At 37.0% G+C, this 20,797-nt stretch overlaps 1 protein-coding gene across 2 annotated transcripts in view; it reads left to right on the top strand.

Moving 5' to 3' along the window:
* Positions 1 to 18,946, top strand: part of MIGA1 (mitoguardin 1) — a 99,903-nt gene extending 80,957 nt beyond the window's left edge. For both annotated transcript variants that reach the window (XM_078072875.1, XM_078072876.1), the window contains exons 9-16: positions 4,448 to 4,566; positions 4,825 to 4,897; positions 5,564 to 5,650; positions 6,764 to 6,862; positions 8,842 to 8,976; positions 10,381 to 10,434; positions 12,413 to 12,529; positions 15,078 to 18,946. In XM_078072875.1, the coding sequence (XP_077929001.1) occupies positions 4,448 to 4,566; positions 4,825 to 4,897; positions 5,564 to 5,650; positions 6,764 to 6,862; positions 8,842 to 8,976; positions 10,381 to 10,434; positions 12,413 to 12,529; positions 15,078 to 15,296 (903 nt within the window). In that variant the 3' untranslated portion in view covers positions 15,297 to 18,946. The remainder of the gene's footprint in view (positions 1 to 4,447; positions 4,567 to 4,824; positions 4,898 to 5,563; positions 5,651 to 6,763; positions 6,863 to 8,841; positions 8,977 to 10,380; positions 10,435 to 12,412; positions 12,530 to 15,077) is intronic.
* The last annotated feature ends 1,851 nt before the right edge of the window (positions 18,947 to 20,797 follow it).

Here is a 20,797-nt window from a genome sequence, read left to right as displayed (position 1 = left end):
CTTCTTTCCCCTTGGGTTTTTGGAGAAGGCTGATAGGAGAGTGTAATTTGATATTTAAGAGTATAAGCTCTGGAATAAATGCCTGGGTTTAAATTGGTTGTGGTCACAACATTTGGTTGTGGGACTTGGGGCAAGTTCCAGCTAATATGAATCTCTGTTTCTTTACCTGTAAAATATGGATAATAACAGTACCTACTTTATGAATTGTTGTAAAGATAAAATCAAATTATCAAGTTAATGCATTTAGCACAGCACTGGGTGCATATGAAGTGCCAAAACTACGGCATGGAGAAATACTTCTAGAATGATAGAGTAACAATTTCCAAAAATCTCCTCCATAAAAGCAATGAAAACACTGGCAAGAATTGTCAAAATCAAAATTTTAAGAACTCTGAATGTTAATGAAAGACATTTCAGAAATTCAAGGGGCTTTTTATTTCAAGAAAAATGGCTGAATCTCCCTAAGAACAGTGAACTTTGTGGATTTTTAACTTGATCTCTTCCCATCCGCCTCTCTTCCATAGTCTTGAAAACCAAAAATCTCACAACTGTGATAACTGCAAAAACCAGGCCTGGCAACCACTAAAAGAAACTTAATGATTTTGAAGTTTCACAAAATTCTATTTTGACCTATATGGCAGCTCCCTGTAAAGTTCCATTCTCAGGACTTAATCTTTATTTGATCTGATTTAGAGCTTGCTCCAAAGGAAAGTCCTATTCCTGTGGCCTTTGTTGAAAACAATCAGTGGCAGTTGTTTAACATTATAGCTACCTGAGGTGGTGATACCAGTGAGGGCTAATAAGAGGCTGACCAAAAAACTTAAAAGGAAAAATTGGGCAATGAGATTTTGACAGGGAGCTTTGAAAAGTTCCAACATATTCCTGGGAATCTAGAAGGCCACAGGCATGTGCAGGATTGTGCATATGTCCAGGAAAGACCAAAGAAGTCCCTGACCCCTCACCTCTGGCTGACCTTGATGTTCTGCATGAGCAGGGAGTGAAAGTTAAGGCAGAAAAGTGGGGGAAAAAATGATTAATTGGAATTTATCAGAAGTAAAAACTTGTGGTTCAAAGGACAACAAGAAAGTGAAAAAACAGCAGATTGGGAGAAATATTTGTAAATCATGTGTCTTATAAAGACACATATCCAGAATATATAATGAATGGTTATAACTCAACAATAAATGGACAAATAACCCAATTTAAAAATGGGCAAAGGCTGGGTGGCTCAGTCGTTAAGCGTCTGCCTTCGGCTCGGGTCATGATCCCAGGTCCTGGGATCAAGCCCCGCAATGGGCTCCCTGCTCTGCGGGAAGCCTGCTTCTCCCTCTCCCACTCCCCCTGCTTGTGTTCCCTGTCTCACTGTGTCTCTCTCTGTCAAATAAATAAATAAAATCTTAAAAAAAAAAAATGGGCAAAGGATTTGAATAAGCATTTCTCCAAAGAAGATATATAGAGGCCAGTAAGGAGATGAAAAATGTTTTTAATTATAGAGTGGCTCTAATGTAAAGAATGGATAATAATAGGGGCACCTGGGCGGCTCAGTCCATTAAGTGTCTGCCTTTAGCTCAGGTGATGATCTCAGGGTCCTGGGATTGAGCCCCTTCTGCTCCTTGCTCAGCAGGGAGTCTGCTTCTCCCTCTGCCCCCGCCCCCTGCTTGTGTGCTTGTATGCTTGTGTGCTCTCTCTCTCAAATAAATAAAAAGTCTTTAAAAAATATATAATTATTGGTGAGGGTGTGAAAAAATCTTAATCATTGTACATCGCTAGTGGGAGTGGAGCATGGTGTAGCCCTTTGCCAAACAGTTTGGCAGTGGGGCGCTTGGGTGACTTATCAACTCTTGATTTTGGCTCAGGTCATGATCTCAGGGTTGGGAGATCGAGCCCCACGTCGGGCTCCACACCCTGCTTAAGATTCTCTCTCTCTCTCCCCCTCTCAAAACAAAAATTTAAAAATTAAGAAAAAAATGTTAAACATAGAGTAATCATCTGACCCTTCCTCTTTTAGGTATATACTCAAGAGAATTGAAAATATTAAAAACTTTTACACAAATGTTCAAAGTAGCCTTATTCATGATAACAAAAGTGGAAACAACCTAAATGTCTATCAATTGAGGAATAGATAAAAAAAGAAAGTGGCATATCTATACAATTTGGCCATAAAAAAGAATGAAGTACTGATACCAGCTACATCATAGATGAACCTTGAAAACACTATGCTAAGTGAAAGAAACCAGACACAAAAGGCCACATACTGTTTGTAAACATGAAGTTTCCAAAGTAGGAAACTCCAGAGACTGAGAGTAGATTAGTTTCCAGGGGCTAGAGAGAAGGGGAAATGGGGATGACTGATGATGGGTAAGGGGGTTCCTGTTGGAGTGGTAAAAATATTCTGGAACTAAAAGTTGGTGCTAATTGCAAAACCCTGTGAATATGCTAAAAAAAAAAACCCCTGAATTGTATGCTTAAAAGGATGAATTTTATAGTATGTGAATTATATCTCAATAAAGCTATTTTTAAAAAAAAGATATTACTCAGCCATCAAAAAAATGAAATCTTGCCATTTGCAACGGCGTGGATGGAACTAAGAGGGTATTACGCTAAGCAAAATAAGTCAGTCAGAGAAAGACAATTATATGATCTCACTGATATGTGGAATTTAAGGAGCAAGGCAGAGGATCATAGGGGAAGAGAGGAAAAAAATGAAACAAGATGAAACCAGAGAGGGAGACAAACCGTAAGAGACTCTTAATCACAGGAAACAAACTTAGGGTTGCTGGAGGGGAAGGGGGCGGAGGGATGGGATAACTGGGTGATGGACATTGGGGAGGGTTATGTGATGTAATGAGCACTGGGTATTATATAAGACTGATGAATGACAGGCCTATACCTCTGAAACCAGTAATACGTTATATATTAATTAATTGAATTTAAATTTTAAAAAATGTTTATTAAAAATAAACCAAAAAACCCCACAGAAAAAACAGGGGCACCTGGGTGGCTCAGTTGGTTCAGCATCCAACTCTTGATTTCGGCTCAGGTCATGATCTCCAGGTCCTGAGACTGAGCCCTGCATCGGACTCACACTCAGTGCTGAGTGTTCTTGTCCCTCTCGCTCCCCCTCTGCCCCAGCTCCCTCCCCATCCTGCTTCCAGCTTGCAGGCCAGCATGCTAGTGTGCATGTGTGCACATGCACACAGATGTTCTCTCTCTCTCTCTCAAATAAATAAATAAAATCTTAAAAAAAAAAAAATGCAGGGGCACCTGGCTGGCTCAGTCGGTAGAGCATGCAACTCTTGATTTCGGGATTGTAAGTTCAAGCCCCACACTGAGTGCAAGGATTACTTAAAAATTTAAAAAAATCTTAACAAAAAAACCAAAAACCCCTACAGCGTGCTATTTAAATGGATCATCTGGTATTGAAAAATAAAAATCACTCCAAAGCTTTCTTGCTTAGCTGGCTACTCTATGGTGTTTGCAGTTGTTATTTTTTAATGAATTGTCAGAAGACTGGAATTTCATGTGTAGCGTTGTTATGCTAGCCAGAGGTGCATGACTATTTTTCAGTTATACAAAGGTTAGTCAGAGCTGGCTATGAGAAAAAATTCCTTAGAATTGGCCAAACTGAGATTGCAGTATTTTTGTAGGAAGTTTTACTCCATTTGCAATTGTGAGTTCTAATACTTTTAAGCATTCTTTGGATGATAAAATCCTTCCCTTTTTTTCCCTCAATGCTTCATCTTCAGTTATTCTTATTGAACTATAAGATACTGCTTTTCTGTGTATCCTATGGATTTAAGCTGTGGAATTCAAAAGCTTGTTACAAAGTTTTACTCATGTTTACAACTGAATTTTGAAATAAAGTGAAGTTAGAGCTCAGTAGCTGTAAAATCTTACGGAATGATTTTAATGGTTTAATCAAATTGAGTATTTTTTTATTATTATTATTATGTTATGTTAATCACCATACATTACATCATTAGTTTTTTTTTTTTTTTTTTAAATTTTATTTATTTATTTGACAGAGAGAGACACAGAGAGAGAGGGAACACAAGCAGGGGGAGTGGGAGAGGGAGAAGCAGGCTTCCCGCGGAGCAGGGAGCCCGATGCGGGGCTCGATCCCAGAACCCCGGGATCATGACCTGAGCCGAAGGCAGACGCTTAACAACTGAGCCACCCAGGCGCCCCACATCATTAGTTTTTGATGTAGTGTTCCATGATTCATTGTTTGCGTATAACACCCAGTGCTCCATGCAGTCCGTGCCCTCTTTAATACCCATCACCAGGCTAACCCATCCCCTCCCCCAGAACCCTCAGTTTGTTTTTCAGAGTCCATAGTCTCTCATGGTTTGTTCAAATTGAGTATGTTTTGATGTTAGCAAGATCCTATTTTCTAAGTTTTTCTTCTTATATCAGTGTAATCTGTTGTAACCCACTGTATTCTTAGCTTTCAGAACACAGAGAAGGACGACATGCTTACAGTCTAGAGTCTCTCTGCCACTGCCCTTTTTATGAAGAAGCCATGCATTTAGTTGAAGAAGGGAAAATTTACTCAAGAGTGCTTAGGTACCATTTCAGTTGTGCTTTTGTTTATGAAAAATATTAAGGTGCTGTTGCTATGTTGGTATAATATTTATTAAAGATGTTTATGAGAATGGGGGGAAATGTCTTTTAGGCTCAAAAATTTTTTTACATTTTTGTCATTATTGAAAAAACATGTGTTTTATATTAAGGTCCTGAGGTTAAGCCTTATTTGAGTCCAAATTTGTAGTGGGCTTGATCTTGAATGCAGTTTAACAGTTGTCTTCCCTGTTTGTTACATAGAACTGAAATGCTGGAGTGCCTAGGAGACAGTGATTTTCTTGCCAAACTTCACTGTATTCGACAGGCTTTTCAGGTATTTTTTTTAACATTAAGTGACTTCACCCAGCCACTCATCCCCACCCTCATGCTATAGAGTCCAGCTGAATATAAACAAGACAGCTCTTTGCTCTTTATTATCCTTATTTTTAATGGCAACTATAAAATCTACTAAGTTTATTTTTCCTGCCTGCTAGTTCCTTCATTTGTCTTTGTCCTCTGTCATGGCTTCCCAGGTCCACCACACTTTGTCAAACAGGGTGTTCTGACGCTGGAGATGGCTGCCTAAAATAAAAATCCGCTTATTATCAATTAGTATGCTTTCTAGATTGTTTTGTATTTGAATCACTTGTAAAATCATTGATTTCCTAAAAGGACATAAGATCACTTAACAAAAAAATTATCTTTATTTTTCTACATTTTGGGGACTATATAACATTTATTTTGGATTTTCTAATATTAAATTGAACAGAATTTAATTCATATTTATTTCCCTTTAATCTTTTACGATGATAGGTTTCAAGAGCTCTTTTTAAAACCTTAGTAAATGACAGCTTTTCTCTGTGGCCTACCTGCGGACGTAGTGCCCATGCGATGCATCGACTGTATTAGGGTCGTTCATGTGTAGATGTGCTATAGAGTCAGACGTCCGTTCAGATTAATTATAGGTTTCTTTTCTCTTTGGGGTTGGATATTTTTTCAGGTAATACTTTCAGAAACAGCCAACAGGATATTCCTTGCTGAGAGTGGAAGGAAAATTTTATCAGCATTAATTGTGAAAGCACGAAAGGTAAACTTGACTTGTTGGCAAGTTTTTTACTGTTGATTGCTGGAGATTACCATACATTACATTAAAATACATTGAATTTTTAATAGAAGAAAAAGTTTTTGTAGATCATTTCAAAGGTTCACATATTAAAAATAAATTACCTAAAGAGCATTGACTTCTACTTGGGTTGATTTAGTTTCTATGTATGAAGTCTACACTATTTTGATCAAGTTGTTGCTCATACGTTATTCCCAGCTTGCTGTAAAGTCTGTGAATGTCGTATGGGGATTATCATTAGATCTGATACTATAGCCACCACTATTATTTCCTAATACCTCTTCACTTACCTCCCTCAAATCCTGTTCAGTGAGGTTCCAGGAAATAGTGTAGATCTCAGAAATCTGGAAATACAAATTGAGCTGCCTCTTACTCTTATTCATGGGACTGAATGAAGCAGAGCAATCATAAGAACTTCATTAAGACTGTAAGGAACCACTTCCCTTTATGTAAGGTGTGTCCAGATGTTGAGAAAAAAAATCAAGTAAAACAGGCCTTCCTTGAGCCATTTGAACACATGGTTTTCTGACCCAATCCTTTCGAACCTCAATTACCTCATTTGTATAATAGAATTATATTTATGGTACACTATGTCAGAGGGTTCTTATGATCATTAATTAAATGGTAAGTGGGAAAGCAAAATTTTTTTAAAGTGCAAAATAAATGTAAGGTGATATTCACTACTTGTAATTCCCGGTGTAAATCTTACGTTGCTTTCTTGACCTTTCCATGACAGATTAAACCCAGTGATTTCACCTAGAGTTCCTCCAAGAGGAACAGAACTGCATCAAAAGCATCACACAGTATCTGCTGTAACCAAGTTTTCATCTGAAGGACTGACCTAGATAGGCATACATATTTGATTAGTAAGCAGTTTGCTTACAACACTTTACTAATGTTGGAACAACAAAATATTAAACCAAGTGAATATGACATAACCTTGAAAATGTATTTTAATTCAGTTACTTAATAGAATAAAGATCTAACAAACATACTTGAAGAGTAACTCATTTACTTTGTAGGCTTGGGCCTTGTTATAAAGTTGAGTTTAGGATTAAAGTGTGTTTTCTTCTGCAGAATCCAAAGAAGTTTGAAGATGTTTTTGATGAAATGATCTATTTTTTAGAGCAAACTGATCACTGGGATAGTACTGAAATGGAACTTGCTGCTAGAGGAGTAAGTTTCAATTTTTTGTATATTCATTCCCCTTAATTATGTACATATAATATTTAGATAATCTGAGGCCACTGTTTCCTTGTCCTTGTTAAATGACAGTAAAACCAATTATGCGGTAGTGGTTATCACAGTCATAAACAATAACAACCACAGTCTTTATACTTTTGGGCAATAGTTGAAAACAATTGTTTAAGCCCGTCCTTCCTTCCTTCCTTCCTCCCTCCCTCCCTCCCTCCCTCCCTCCTTCCTTCTTCTTTCATCAGTAAGAAGGCCCTAGCAGGGTGAATGGTGGCCTGGGCAGGGATGGTTTTGAATGGGACAGCAGACAGCTTAGAGGGAGGAGGGGGGGATTGGCTACACGGGATTAAACAAATAATCAAATATATTGAGAATAATGGGAGCCAGGTTTTGCACTCTCAGGGAAGGAAGGTATAAAAAGCCTAAGATTGGAGTAGGAGCTGTCCGTGTGAATTTGTAGTTTACTGTGTGTGTGTGTATATGTGTGTGTATAAAGATGTAGAAATAAATATAAAGGTTTGCATATTTAGAAGCATATGAATACTTCCTAGTTCTGTTCACTGAGAGTCTGGGAGCAGCAACACCTCAAAAAAAATTACTCCTAGCACACGGAGGTTCGCTTCTAAGTACCACTGTTCACTAAAAGGAACCTAGGACTCCTTGGAAAAATGGCTGATTTCAGCACTGGGATAGGGGAAGTACATAATGAGGCTGGAACATTCTGTTGTAACGAAGCTTAAAGAATGAATTTGCAAGGGGCTGAAAGGCTTTCTAGGCAGAGAAAATAGTAGGTACAAAGACAGAGAGACATAATCTTTCTTTTTTTGGTGTTCCCTCACTTGGTGGAGGGATTGGTATCCATTCAGTTGTGCAGGCCAGAAACCTGGGACTCATCCTTTACACCTCGCTGGTCCTTGCCTACTGTATCATATTTATGTCTGAGTTTTGTCAGTGTTTTTAGTTTCTTCATCTTCTCTCTAATCCTGCCAGCATAGCTGAGCCTGAGTAACTACTCTCTCTCCCTGGACTGCCTCAGAGTCTTTCCATTGCCAGATTCCCTGGCTACTCATCCCTCTACCCAGTCACCCTCTCTCCTCTCCATTTCCAATCTCTACACTGCTGCCAAACGGTCCTTAAAAAATGCAAATCTGATCATCCATCTTCCCTCTACCACTGCCGCTCCAAAATATTGGATAAAATCCAAAATTATAGACATGGACCTAGCCCTTCCTCCTTGTCTCCAGCCCCTTGCCCCTGTGCCCTTTGCTATAGAGGCTACAGCACACTTTCGATGGTTTTCTTCAACTCAACACCGCTGTGTTCCTTCTTACCTGAAACACTTTGACAGGTATTTCCCGTACCTGGGATGCCTCACTCTCTAAAGAAAGCCCTCTCTGACATCTAGTCTAGATTAGAATCTCCATCATAAGCTCTCATAGTCCCATGTCCTTTTTCCTTTACTGGGTTTATCACAGTTTATAATTGTGTATTTGTGGGATTATTTGTTGCTGTCTGTTTTCCCACTAAATTCTAAGCATCTCATTTGGTTGCCATGGAGGTCTGAGCACCTGGTACAGCATGTAATACAACATGATATGCATGACTGAATGAAGGAGCAAGAGGCTCATGATGTGGTGGGGAAGATAGGCAGATATCCCAGGAGCTATAGAACAAAGCAGATGGAGCATGGTGGATACCATAAGCAAAGCATAGACAAAGGACTCCTAGAATGCAGTGAAGGAGAGATTAAGGCATCTAGGAAGGAATAGCTGTTACGTGAATTACAGTTTCTGGTGTTGAGTTGTTTTCATATTTGTCTCTCCTCTTCCCCTTTTTTCGTCAGGGATATAATCTGAGTCAACTATAAACACCCTGCTGTTATAAAGCATGAAGCCCTGGTTCAGACTTTATTTCAGCTCTATATAACAATAATTTGTGTTTTAACTCATAATTTAATGCAGGTGAAAAATCTAAATTTTTATGATGTTGTTCTGGATTTTATATTAATGGATTCCTTTGAAGATTTAGAAAACCCACCCACATCCATACAGAATGTAGTAAATAATCGCTGGCTAAACTCCTCCTTCAAAGAAACTGTAAGTGGTGGTTTACCTTTTTCTCAACCATTTAAATTTGATGAGAAATGGTCAGAACTGGGAAGATCAATAAGATTTACTTATACATCTGCCTATAGAATGACTAGTGTGGAAACGGCTCAATCTTTGATACTGGGATCAGATGTGTATGATACACAACATCTTCGGATGAAATTCCCTTTGGCTCTTCTGTCTGTCCCTGTGCTGACCTGGAGGACTAGTGTTTCTTCAGATCTCAAACTCAGGCTTCAGACCAGTTCAGGCCTAACCAAAAATGTAACTGAACTGTCTCTGTGACTAACCTAAAATACAGCAGTTGTAAAAAGACAGTATGTATTTTTTTAGAGGAAAATATGGAGATTTATATTCTCAAATACTATCAAAAATTAGGGGAGGAAGGGGCGCCTCACTGGCTCAGTCGGTAGAGAGTGCAACTGTTGATCTCAAGGTTGTGAGTTCAAGCCTCACGTTGAGTGTAGATAGATTTTTAAATTTTTTAAGTCTAGATTAGACTTAAAGATAAATTTTTTAAAAATTAAAAAAAAGGGAGTAAAAGAAATAGGCATATGCAAAAATAAAACAGGTTTAAACTATTCTATACTTTGAATGTTTTCAGTTTCTCTGGTTTTTTTGTACTCAATCTCTAGTTGACATTTTTTTGTTGTGCTTTAAGTATGTACTTGGAAGGAAGTAGGTAAAATAGATATTCATGCTGCAATTAGAATGCCTCTAAAAAAATGTTCCAGCTGCCTATTTCACAATTATTTTGGAAATTTCTGATACTAAATTTTAAAGAATTTTTAATAAATCCACTTTTCACTCAAAATATGTTTTAACCATAAAAGTTACATGTTCTCCCATTTCTTAACTGATTTGGTCAAGTGACCTTGATCAAAGTTGGGCCATGCCAGATTTCCTTAAGATCCACTTGGGTATTTTAGTCCCTATCATTAAGGTTGTATTTCTTAGTTCTTTATTAGAATAACTGTTAGCTCTACCCACAACTATTTCCAGCAGTACTGTTCTTGAAGAAAAAAAAATACTGTGTTGTCTTTATTATTATGCATAAAACAGCTGTTGTATATGTGTATCTGTGTACACATAGTTTCACTCTTTTCCCATAGGAACAGAACTGGAGAACTGAGAGTTCAATTATAGGTAACCAGGTTTCTTGGTGCCAGAGCTCAGCCTTTTTCCTTCAGTGGCTTTGTATTTAATTTAAAATTTATAAAAACAAAATACCTTTTCATTATTTATTCACAAACAATAGAAGGAACCAGGACTGGCTAAAATGTTTTGAACATTTTAAACCCATAAACCTATGAATTTCTAATAAAAATCACTCCTAATGCAAAGTTTATACAGTCATAAATGTAAGTCTTTTTCTCCTCTGTATATATTTAGGCTGTGGCTTCAAGTTGTTGGTCAGTGCTGAAACAGAAGAGGCAGCAGATGAAGGTAAACTTCACTATGCCTTCGACTTCTTCTTTTTTGGGTAATATGAGGCTCCTGTCAAAGAAACTGCTGAGTCAGTTCTCCAGTGGGGATGGCAGCTCATAGGGACTGTCCCTCGAGCTGAGAGTGACTTACTGATGCTGGATTGGCTTCCCCTGTTTTGAATTCCTTCTTCCTCTTCCTTAACATTCTGTATAGTTTTCAGTAGAGAAAACTGAGGCATGCATGGGATTTCTACTATGTGAGAGAGGGTTTAGGGTTAGAAATGGCTCGGATAGAATTTTTAAGATAATTCTGGGGACCATGTACGTGAATAATTCTTGTTTAAAATGATTCCAGAGGGCAACCCTCTCAGGTGCCCTCCCTCTTTGGGAGCTTTGTACTCTATCATTCAATAAACTTAAAAAAAAAAAAAAAAAGATTCCAGAGACCCTGTGTTTTAAACAAGCTTTCCAAATGAGTATTCTAAACTCTTAACATTTGGGAACCACTGGTTTGGGGCTAGGGAGCAGACTTGTAGACTTGGGCTTGATTCTTACACTAGCTATTATGACCTCGGGCACGTTGCTGACTATCAGCTGACCTCCAGTTCTCCTATTTGCAGATGAAATTGGTGCCTGCCTCACAGGCTTGGTGTGAGAATGAAATAAGATAATATCAACCAGCTTCATTTAAACATAATGAAAAGTAAATATAAAAATGAGCTTAATAAGTAGTAGTTTCCATAATCATGATAATAACATATATAACTTTATGTCTTCTTAGCATAAATCTTATACCTTAGACTAGTCTTCTGTCCATATCCACAGATTACCTATATATCTCACCTCTTGGGGAACTATTTTCTAGACCTGGAATGCCGTACTCTTTCCTCTGTATTTAAATATATCTTACCTCTTGTTGAGTTCAGCTCATGTTATTACTTGGGGAAGCCTGTCTCTTCAGTCAGCTCATGCTCATGTTCTACCTGTCTGAACTCCTACTACAGTTAGAGTCTATGGGATTTAGAATTTTAATATATGCAGAACCTCTCAGACTAAATAATAACTTCAGTGCATCCTTCGTAACTTTTTGGCCTTCACTGGTTAGCTCTGTGTGACTTAGGACAGGTTACTTAACTCCTCTGATGTATCACTTTCTATGATGTTAACACAACCTACTTTTTCAGGAACGTTTTATTAGATTAAATAGAACCTAGCACATTATCTGGAATATAATGGGTACTCATTAAATGTAATTGCTGCTAGAGTATATATATTTTTTAAATGGAGGTTTAGAAGATGTTTTGGGGCCTATAAAATAGAAAATAACCCCTCCAGGAGACAGAATCTTAAGGCATAGTTATCCCCAGTTGATGCTATATGACAAATCCCACAGGATGTTATTTAACAAGGTAAATTCAGAAAGTTAATAAAGTTAGAGAGGTTCCTAAATGACAACTATATGTATTATTATTGCACAAAAAGAGGTAGTAATTACACAGTTAAATGCTTCAATAATACCTGGTTCCTCAACTAAAAGTTAGGATTCTAACAAGCATATTTTTGTGCTTAGTCATTTAAAAATCATTTTGGTCTTTTTCAGGTAATTTAATTAAGTGATTGAATGGAACTGTTTAACAGCTGAAACCATAGTAATCTCATTCATCCTAAAAATTATACTGCTAAGGAACACTATAGCATTCTTGTTATTGCTTGGTTGTAACACTGATATGATTACTTTTTTATGAAGTATTTTTATGAGGTGAAAATGCCTTCAAGAAATAATGTTCCTCAGCACATTTGAAACTGTTGGCTAGGATATGAAAATTATATAAAACATTCTGTGACTCTAAAAGTTCCTTAGTAGGCTGGCTCATCATTAACCCTTGGTCTGTCCTCAAAAAGCTGATCATATGATGGATAGCAATTTAAGTTTCTCTGCTAGAGATAGCTAATTCAAGAAGGTAAAAATAACTCGATTCTCCTTTACTTCCCAACAGATCCCAGATGGATTTTTTGCCCATTTTTATGCCATTTGTGAGCAAATCAGCCCTGTCCTCGCCTGGGGCTTTTTGGGTCCTCGAAATTCTCTCTATGATTTATGTTGCTTCTTTAAGGTATGTTCAGTCATTGAATCATCTCTTTTTTTTCTAAATCGAAAAGTGGATGAGGCTTTATTCTGTTTTGTTTTTGCTTTTGTAGGAAAAAGAATGTTAATGAAAGGTAGTTATAAAAGTCACCTAAATTCAGTGTTTCAACGCCAGTGGAACATTATTATATAGATTTGGTGCTTTATCCCAGAGTAGATTCAGCAAGTCCATTCACCTTATCAAATCCTTCTATAATGGCTTTGTGCTTTTGTGTGGTGTGAGACGTGGTTTTGTGTGGGTGTTACCCTGTTACAATCAAGTTGCTGCAGATAGTTGTTCTTCACCTCGGACTCTTCTGAAATGTATAAATCAAATAATAATGTGTCTTTATTGCACATGTGGGCAATTTAGAAGTTCTGGTTTAAGGTAACATGAATGATAAAACCCAGTTGTGAGAGCTAACATGGGAGTTTAAGGTCATATCCTGTTGTTAGCAGTTTGCCAAAACACAAGTTACAGCTCCTTGCAGAATTTTCTGCCTGGCACGGTGCCAAGAAAAGTCTCATTATTTCCTTGTCTTGAATTTAGGCTGAGTTTCAAGGAGCAAATAAAAGTAAACATAATCAAGTATGAATTTGAAAGTTTTTGATGTTTGAAAGTTTGGATTTTCATTCTGTTGTTCATTTAAAAAGTTAAATTATTATGTTTATGTGCTGTTAATGTAACATTTGTATAAGTGTTTAGGAAAAGTTATTTTACTGTCATTCAAAACTGATCAATTTTTGACTCGTGTTTTTTTGAACTCCCAAAAGGTAAGGTATGTGTTTAGTGGGAAGAATTTGGACTGGGAATTAAGTTTGTCATTAATGAACAGCCTGACTCTAGGCAAATCATGCTCTGTCCTCCTTTTCTTTATCTATAAAATGACAGGGCTCGACAGGTTGATTGCTAACTCATCCAGATACTGAGTCAAGCAAATCTATGAAGTGTGCCTTCCTAGTACTTCTTAACTCTTGATTTCTGTGGGATAGAAATTAAGTATTTCTGTTTTTTGTTGTTTGGAATTACTTTTTTTTTTCCCCATCATGGCATAACAGCCTGTGACTTAGTAGTATACAACTTGCTTAAAATGAGTTTTAGAAAAAAAGAATGAGATTTTGCCATTTTCAATAACAGGATTGGACCTACAGGGTATTGTGCTAAGTGAAATAAGTCGGACAGAGAAAGACAAATGCCATGATTTCACTTATATGTGGAAACTAGAAAACAAAGCAAATGAACAAAAAAAACATAGAATCATAAATAGCACAAAGTGGTGGTTGCCAGAGGAGAGGGGATTGGGAGGAGGGGCAAAATAGGTGAAGGGGATTAAGAGATACAAACTTCCAGTTATAAAATAAATAAGTCACTAGGATGAAAAGTACAACATAGGGAATATAGTCAATAATATTGTAAAAACCTTGTATGGTGACGGGTGGTAACTACACTTTCCATGGGGAGCATTGAGTCATGTGTAGACTTGTTGAATCACTGTGTTGTACACCTGAAACTAATAAAACACTGTATTTCATCCGTACTTCAGTAAAAAAATGAGTTGCAGCATAAGTATTAACTTACTGAAATGAAATATCCTTCAGATCTTTTAGTGGTTTGAGACCTGAAATTTTTATTTTTCATGTATCTTAAGTTTTTTATATACAGAAAAATATACACTTAAAAGTTAGGGCTCCTGGGTGGCTCAGTTGGTTAAGCGTCTGCCTTCAGCTCAGGTCATGATCCCAGGGTCCTGGGATTGAGTCCCACATCGGGCTCCCTGCTCGGCGGGGAGCCTGCTTCTCCCTCTCCCTGCCGCTCCCCCTGCTTGTGCGCATGTGCTCACTCTCTCACAAAAATAAATAAATAAAACATTTTTTAAAGATTAAAAAAAGAAAAACTTAAAAGTTACAGGGGTGCTTGGGTGGCTCAGTCAGTTAAGTGTCCCACTCTTGGTTTTGGTTCAGGTCATGATCTCAGGGTCATAGGATCAAGCCCCGAGTGGGGCTCCACGCTCAGCGCAGAATCTCCTTGAGATTCTCTGCCTCTCCCTCTCCATCTGCCCCTTCTCTGCTCGTGCTTTCTCTCTCTCTCAAATTTAAAAAAAAAAAAGACAAAAAAAATCTTAAAAGTTCCAACTATTGGAAATAGTTTACTCTTCTGTCTTAAAGTAGTACCAGTGTTCAGAGGTAACATTGAAAATGTCAGTTATTAAGAAAGAATTAATAATAGCCCCTTACATTTAGACAGTGCTTTAAGGTTTACAGGCATTTCCCATAGATTTTTTTTTTTTCATCATCATGTCAGCCCTGAATAGTATAAAGGACAAGTAGTAGTATCCCGTATTTTACAGAAAAAGAAAATGAGACCTAGGAAAGGTTTAATCACTTGTTCAAGGTCCCTTTTCCAATGGGATATGAAACTAGTACTGGCAGTCAGGCCTTCTGACTCCTAATTCAGTGCTTGTTACAATATTGGTAACTATTTAGATTAATGTAATTTTGGTCTGATAGTGCCAATTTGTTTTATGTTCATTTTCCAGAATCAAGTTCTTTTCTTTCTCAAAGACATTTTTGACTTCGAGAAGGTGCGCTATTCCAGTATAGAGACTTTGGCTGAAGACCTCATGCAGTTACTTATTCGCCGCACTGAACTGTTAACGGCCTATCTTGGAGCTGATGCACTGAGGCATACAAGTAGCTGTCTAAGTAGTCATGGTCATGTTATGTCCAGTGGCCTGTTGGAAGCCAAAGTACAATAAGTACCATAAAAACCATACCATTGGAGTGTGCTATGAAATAGTTAAGGTAACTATTGATTTTGTACCACGTGTTACAAGGAATTGGGGGATATGGACTCAGGGAGGGAAAAGACATCTGGTAGAGAATGAGTGATCGTACTGTGTTTACACAGAAGTTCTGTCAGTTGAATCCCTGTGTACTGTATCCAAAGTGGCGCTTTCTTGTCTTTAGGTAATAATTTAAGTCATGAAATGCTGTATATTTTATAGAAATATTGCTTGAATTGAAACCAGTACTTGGGAGTTAGTTGATTTGTCGTCCCAAAGCTGTCTGCAAAGTCCAGTATCCTTCTAAAAAGCTCTGTTTTTATATTTGCACCTTGAAAATATACACTTTAGCCAAGACCTTTGTGGCCCCCTTATGTAAGAATATATTACTCCTAGTGTCAACAAATTGAACTTTGCCTGAAAATGTATTTTTCATTGTAAAGTTATTTATTATTCAATCAAGTATAGGCAGTAGTGGTGTTTAATATGTACTGCTTACATTATTGCTTGTGCATTTGCTCATGTTTGAATCAAAGAAATTGTAATGGCTGAGTATCATTATAAACATTTAAATGAATTGACACTGAGAAGTTTACAAGTTAGAAGTTTATATTAGATTTACTCAGTTTCCAAAATATATTATTGTTGGTCCTATAAGTTAGAATAACGAGACTGAAGAAATTTCTGTTATCTTTTTATAGATTAGAGCATTTTCCCTTGAATGATTATTGATTAAAAAGATAACATTTATTAACTATGAGAGGTAATTAAGATTTTTTGTGTGTAGTTTTGAAACTATTTCCCAATATCTGAAGGTATTAATCTGGATACAGTAAAATAATTTCTCCTTTCTCCTTCTGTAGAACTTATAGCACACTGGGAATTTGTCATATTATGCCCATATTTTAAAAATATTCATACTTTGAATCTTCGTGAGGTTTTAAAGGTTTGTTTCCCCTGAATATAGAACAAAATATTTTTTAATGGCATGGAAGTATATTTCATGTCCTTTATGATAAATAAATGAATAAATGAGTTGTTCATATGAGTAGGGTTCTTGAGAGTATATTAGATACATTCAGAGCTGTGTTAATTTTGTGTCTAAATCATATACCACTTATTTAAAGTGGCTCACTCAGCACATCAACAGATTGGATTCGTTGAATTTGCTCCTAAGGTGGGCTTTATTCATTTCAAGCAGGAGTTACCCAGAAAGATCTAAAATATATTTTTTAAAAATGAATTTTTAGATTAAAGTGCCTAGTTTCTGACTAATGAATAGAAAATAAAAAGTGAGGGAGAAAAGCATAATCTTTTAAGGTTTTAAATTTACATTTGTGCCACATTTATGTAATATTAGTTACAAATTATGAGTTTCAGAATCTTTATGCTCTTTGCATGTACTGTGTCCCATAATGTGTGGGTTACAGCATTAAACAATATGAAATATTGCTCTGATATTTAGCTCCGGACGTTTCTTACATATATTCTTAATTTAACAATTGGCTATTCACAAGTCTTATTATTGATGGAGGAATAGCATTAGAAGTATCAAAGCTAAAAATTCCATTGTGTTGTTTAATTTTTAATTCATATCTTGTATTTTTAGCTTCTTGTTGAGGTACCATTGACCTTGAATGATTCACACACACGTGTGTGTGCACGCATACATTCCCATCATTGTGTAGGCAAGACAGGTATTGTTTATATTAATTTTCCTGTGGGGGGGCTAACTGTTTTAAGCTGTGGTTTTATAAACAAAGCTGTAAGTAAACTTAATTACTTTTTTATTTGAGGAAGATATTATTTGAAATCTATTTTGAAGAATTGCACTATTTAATAATGCTGCTACTACATAAGATAACTCTGGGGAATTTATTTCATCAGATAAGATGAATGGCTTTCCAGAAGGTGTTTTTTTTTTCTTTTTTCACTTCACCTTAAAAAAAAAGTTGCCCATATTCAAGAGGCTAGTTTGTCAAATTCAGTGTTTGAGTTTCATTCGTTTCTGGTCAGTTACATAGCTACTACTTCAGCAAAATGCTTTCTTTGTGGCCTTTGACAAAAGAGACAAGAGTGGGGCGCCTGGGTGGCTCAGTCGTTAAGCGTCTGCCTTCGGCTCAGGTCATGATCCCAGGGTCCTGGGATCGAGCCCCGTGTAGGGCTCCTTGCTCAGCAGGAAGCCTGCTTCTCCCTCTCCCACTCCCCCTGCTTGTGTTCCCTCTCTCGTTGTGTCTCTCTTTGTCAAATAAATAAATAAAAATCTTAAAAAAAAAACAAAAAACAAAAGAGACAAGAGTGACCAAATAGAATTTCAGGGTAATAAGTATAGAAAAAAAACCCTCTCTATTGTAAGGGAAGAAACTTGAACTTTTTAAAAGAAACATCTCTTAAAAATGGTTCTGACCACAACAGAGTACTTAAGACATAAGTACCAATTTCAGTTTGCCTTGAAATCGGGTTAAGCAACTAACGCAATGTTATAAATAATAAAAAATGATTAAACTAGTCTAGAGTTTTTTAGGAAAAACCCCGTTAGACACTCACGCTGGTACAGTCAGAGAACGGCCTTTGCCACCGCCAGTCCTACTACCGACCATCTTCCTGTGTACCTGATCATCAGGGGGCCTTGAATTCATCCTGAGAAAATGGGTTTTTCCTCTTGTTTTCTGGAAGACAAAAGATCCGTGTTCAGGTGATTTGTGTTTAACTTTCTATTTTGGTTTCTCTACATTTTTGTTCAACTAAAAAGCTAGTAATTCTTCATTTAAGGCTTACAATATGTTTATTAAATGTCAAAATGAGATTTTTTAAAAAAAAGCCAAGTTTTTCATATGGTTATAGTCAGCTCCAAAAAACTTTCTCTCATAAAATAGTACTGTTTATTTGCATCCATTTATTTTTATTCTATTGTTAAATGACTTTATAAAAAATATTTACAAACTTTTTCTTGCCTTAAGATGTAACATTTTCACACCTGAAACTAATGTAACATTGTCAACTGTACTTCAATTGAAAAAAAAAGATGTCACATTTTCTGCTTAAATGATTACCTAAAGAGTGCTTATTTGCATCACAAAAGAATTTAGTTTATTATTCCTTTAAACCTATGAAATAGAAATGCCAAAGTAACATTTAATATACTTCTCTGTGACCTTTCATAATCAGAAATTTTAAATTATGTTCATGACAATTTGCTTTTATTTTAATGTGAACACATATTAGGAAATTATTTGGAATATATATTTCAAAGTGATTATAAGAATTAGGCTGAATTCAAATCTTTTGTTTTTTGCTTGGATTAATTACATTTAGAAATTTCTCTGTGAGACTTAAGAATTTGTATAATCTGTGATTAGTGGAAATAAGGGCATTCTTTCTTTGTTCCTAATGATTCTATTATGTTATGTTTTGCTTAGTTTGGAACAACCATGTATTGTCCTTACTTGGCTGATATTAGTAAATGTGTCTATTTCCTAAATGTAGGGACTGTACTTATTAATTTACAGGTGAAACACTACAGTAGCAGAAAAAAAAATAGCACTGGCTCTTTAGCTAAAATAAGCACTATAACATGGATGTGTTTCTACTACTGCCAAATAAAACAGTGATGGTACATCTTACTGATGTATTGACTATTTTATACAATGCTTATATATATATATATATATATATTTGCGAGATCACACTGGTCTCATCAGACCCTGTCATATGGGAGCTCTTGGTGTTCGTTAGACCACATACATGGGCACAGAGAACACCGACGACCGCAGAACTGTTGGAATCGAGTGCCAAAGCACATGATTGCCTCTGTGGATGAAGTAGGAGAAAAGACATTTCTGTGATGAGTGAAGCCAGAGTACTTGTGTTTTAATTAATAAGGTGTTTGGATTGGGAATGCCATCAAACACAATATACATTTATCTAATTGATGTTCGTGCATCCGTCCCTATTCAGACCTCCCATTTCCCCCCACTTCCTGGTCAGAGTCCACATACAAGGAGAGGGGCTGCTGCCGGGCCGGCCGTGGGGGCACCAGATGGCAAGGCGGCTTTCCCCGGATAGAAAAACAGTCCAAAGCACCCCAGTCTGTGGGCACTCTTCCCAGCGAGGAGACAGGGCTGGACATGGACGGGAGGCTGGAGCAGCACCTCAGCCTCCTCTTCTGTTTTCTTTGTCACCTACCATCCTCTGGGCTGTCCCATGCCATCCTCTTCCATCCCACTGCCCGAATGTCATGCTTTGTATATTTTAAACATCTCTGGGTTTCAGGGCGCCTGGCTGGCTCAGTCAGAAGAGTATTTGACTCATGATCTCGGGGTCATGAGTTTGAGCCCCACGTTGAGTGTAGAGATTACTTAAGTAAATAAAGAAAAATAAAAACCTTAAACATCTCTGAATTTTTAGGTATGTTTAAAATACGTCTCTACAAGCATCTCAGTGTCTTATTGTTATATTATTTGTAGGGCTTTGCTGGAAATCTTTATTAACTCATTTGATTCATCCACTGTCTTCCTTACTGTTCTTATGCCACTTTTGACTTTTATTATATAGTATTTCTTTTCATACCCTGTATTCTGTGATACTTTACCCTGCCACCTCTTCTCCTTTGATCTTGCTCTCTCCTCATGCTGCTGACATCTTTGATCATGAACAGCTCTCTTGTCTGCTAAGGTTTTTTTTTTTTTTTTTTCCTACCTCTAAGTAACCTTCATCGTTTATGCAGGGAAGGACTGAATTCCAGTACAGAAGAGAAAAGCAAACCCTCCTACGACACTTTATTCTTTACTTAAAAGCCACAGCAAAGCAACTGGTACATCAAATACCACCTCAACCTTTTGCTTTTAACTGTCTCTTATGTGTGTCACAAAAGCCTTTCACAAAGTACATTTATATATAGGAGATTACAGAACTTTTATAATATGCTATGTTTGAAATAATACCATAATGCTTGAATATAGAGGAGCACTTTGACATTTGCAAGCACTTGAAATACATGATTTCCAGAACTTTGCTGCGTGTGTGTTTTGTTTCGTTTTGTTTTTACAACACTGTGAGAGAATAGGCCCACAGGCTTTAAAAAGGACTGGATCCTTAATGTGGTAGGGGGTGGCTAATTTAAAAAAGTAGGTTAAAGCAAGTGTGTTTGTTATCTACTGCTGCATAACAAATTATCCCAAAATTTAGCAGCTCGAAACAACAAACATTATTTCACACAGTTGCTGAGGGTTAGGAATCCCGGAATGGCTGTTCCTGGTGGTTGTGGCTCAGGGTCTCTCCTGAGATTGCAGCCATTTGAAGGTCTGACCAGGACTGGAAGATCTGCTGTCAAGATTTGCTCATTCACATGGCTGTTGTCAGGGGGGGTTAGGTCCTTGCCATAGGGCCTCATAACAGAGCTCCCTGAGTCTCTTTAAAACTACTGCTGGCATCTCCCAAATTGAGTAATCCAAGAGGTATCAAGGCAAAAGACC

The sequence above is a fragment of the Halichoerus grypus genome, chromosome 5 (assembly GCF_964656455.1).
Source record: "Halichoerus grypus chromosome 5, mHalGry1.hap1.1, whole genome shotgun sequence".
Classification (NCBI taxonomy): Eukaryota; Metazoa; Chordata; class Mammalia; order Carnivora; family Phocidae; genus Halichoerus; species Halichoerus grypus.
This window is presented reverse-complemented; position numbering and strand designations above follow the sequence as displayed.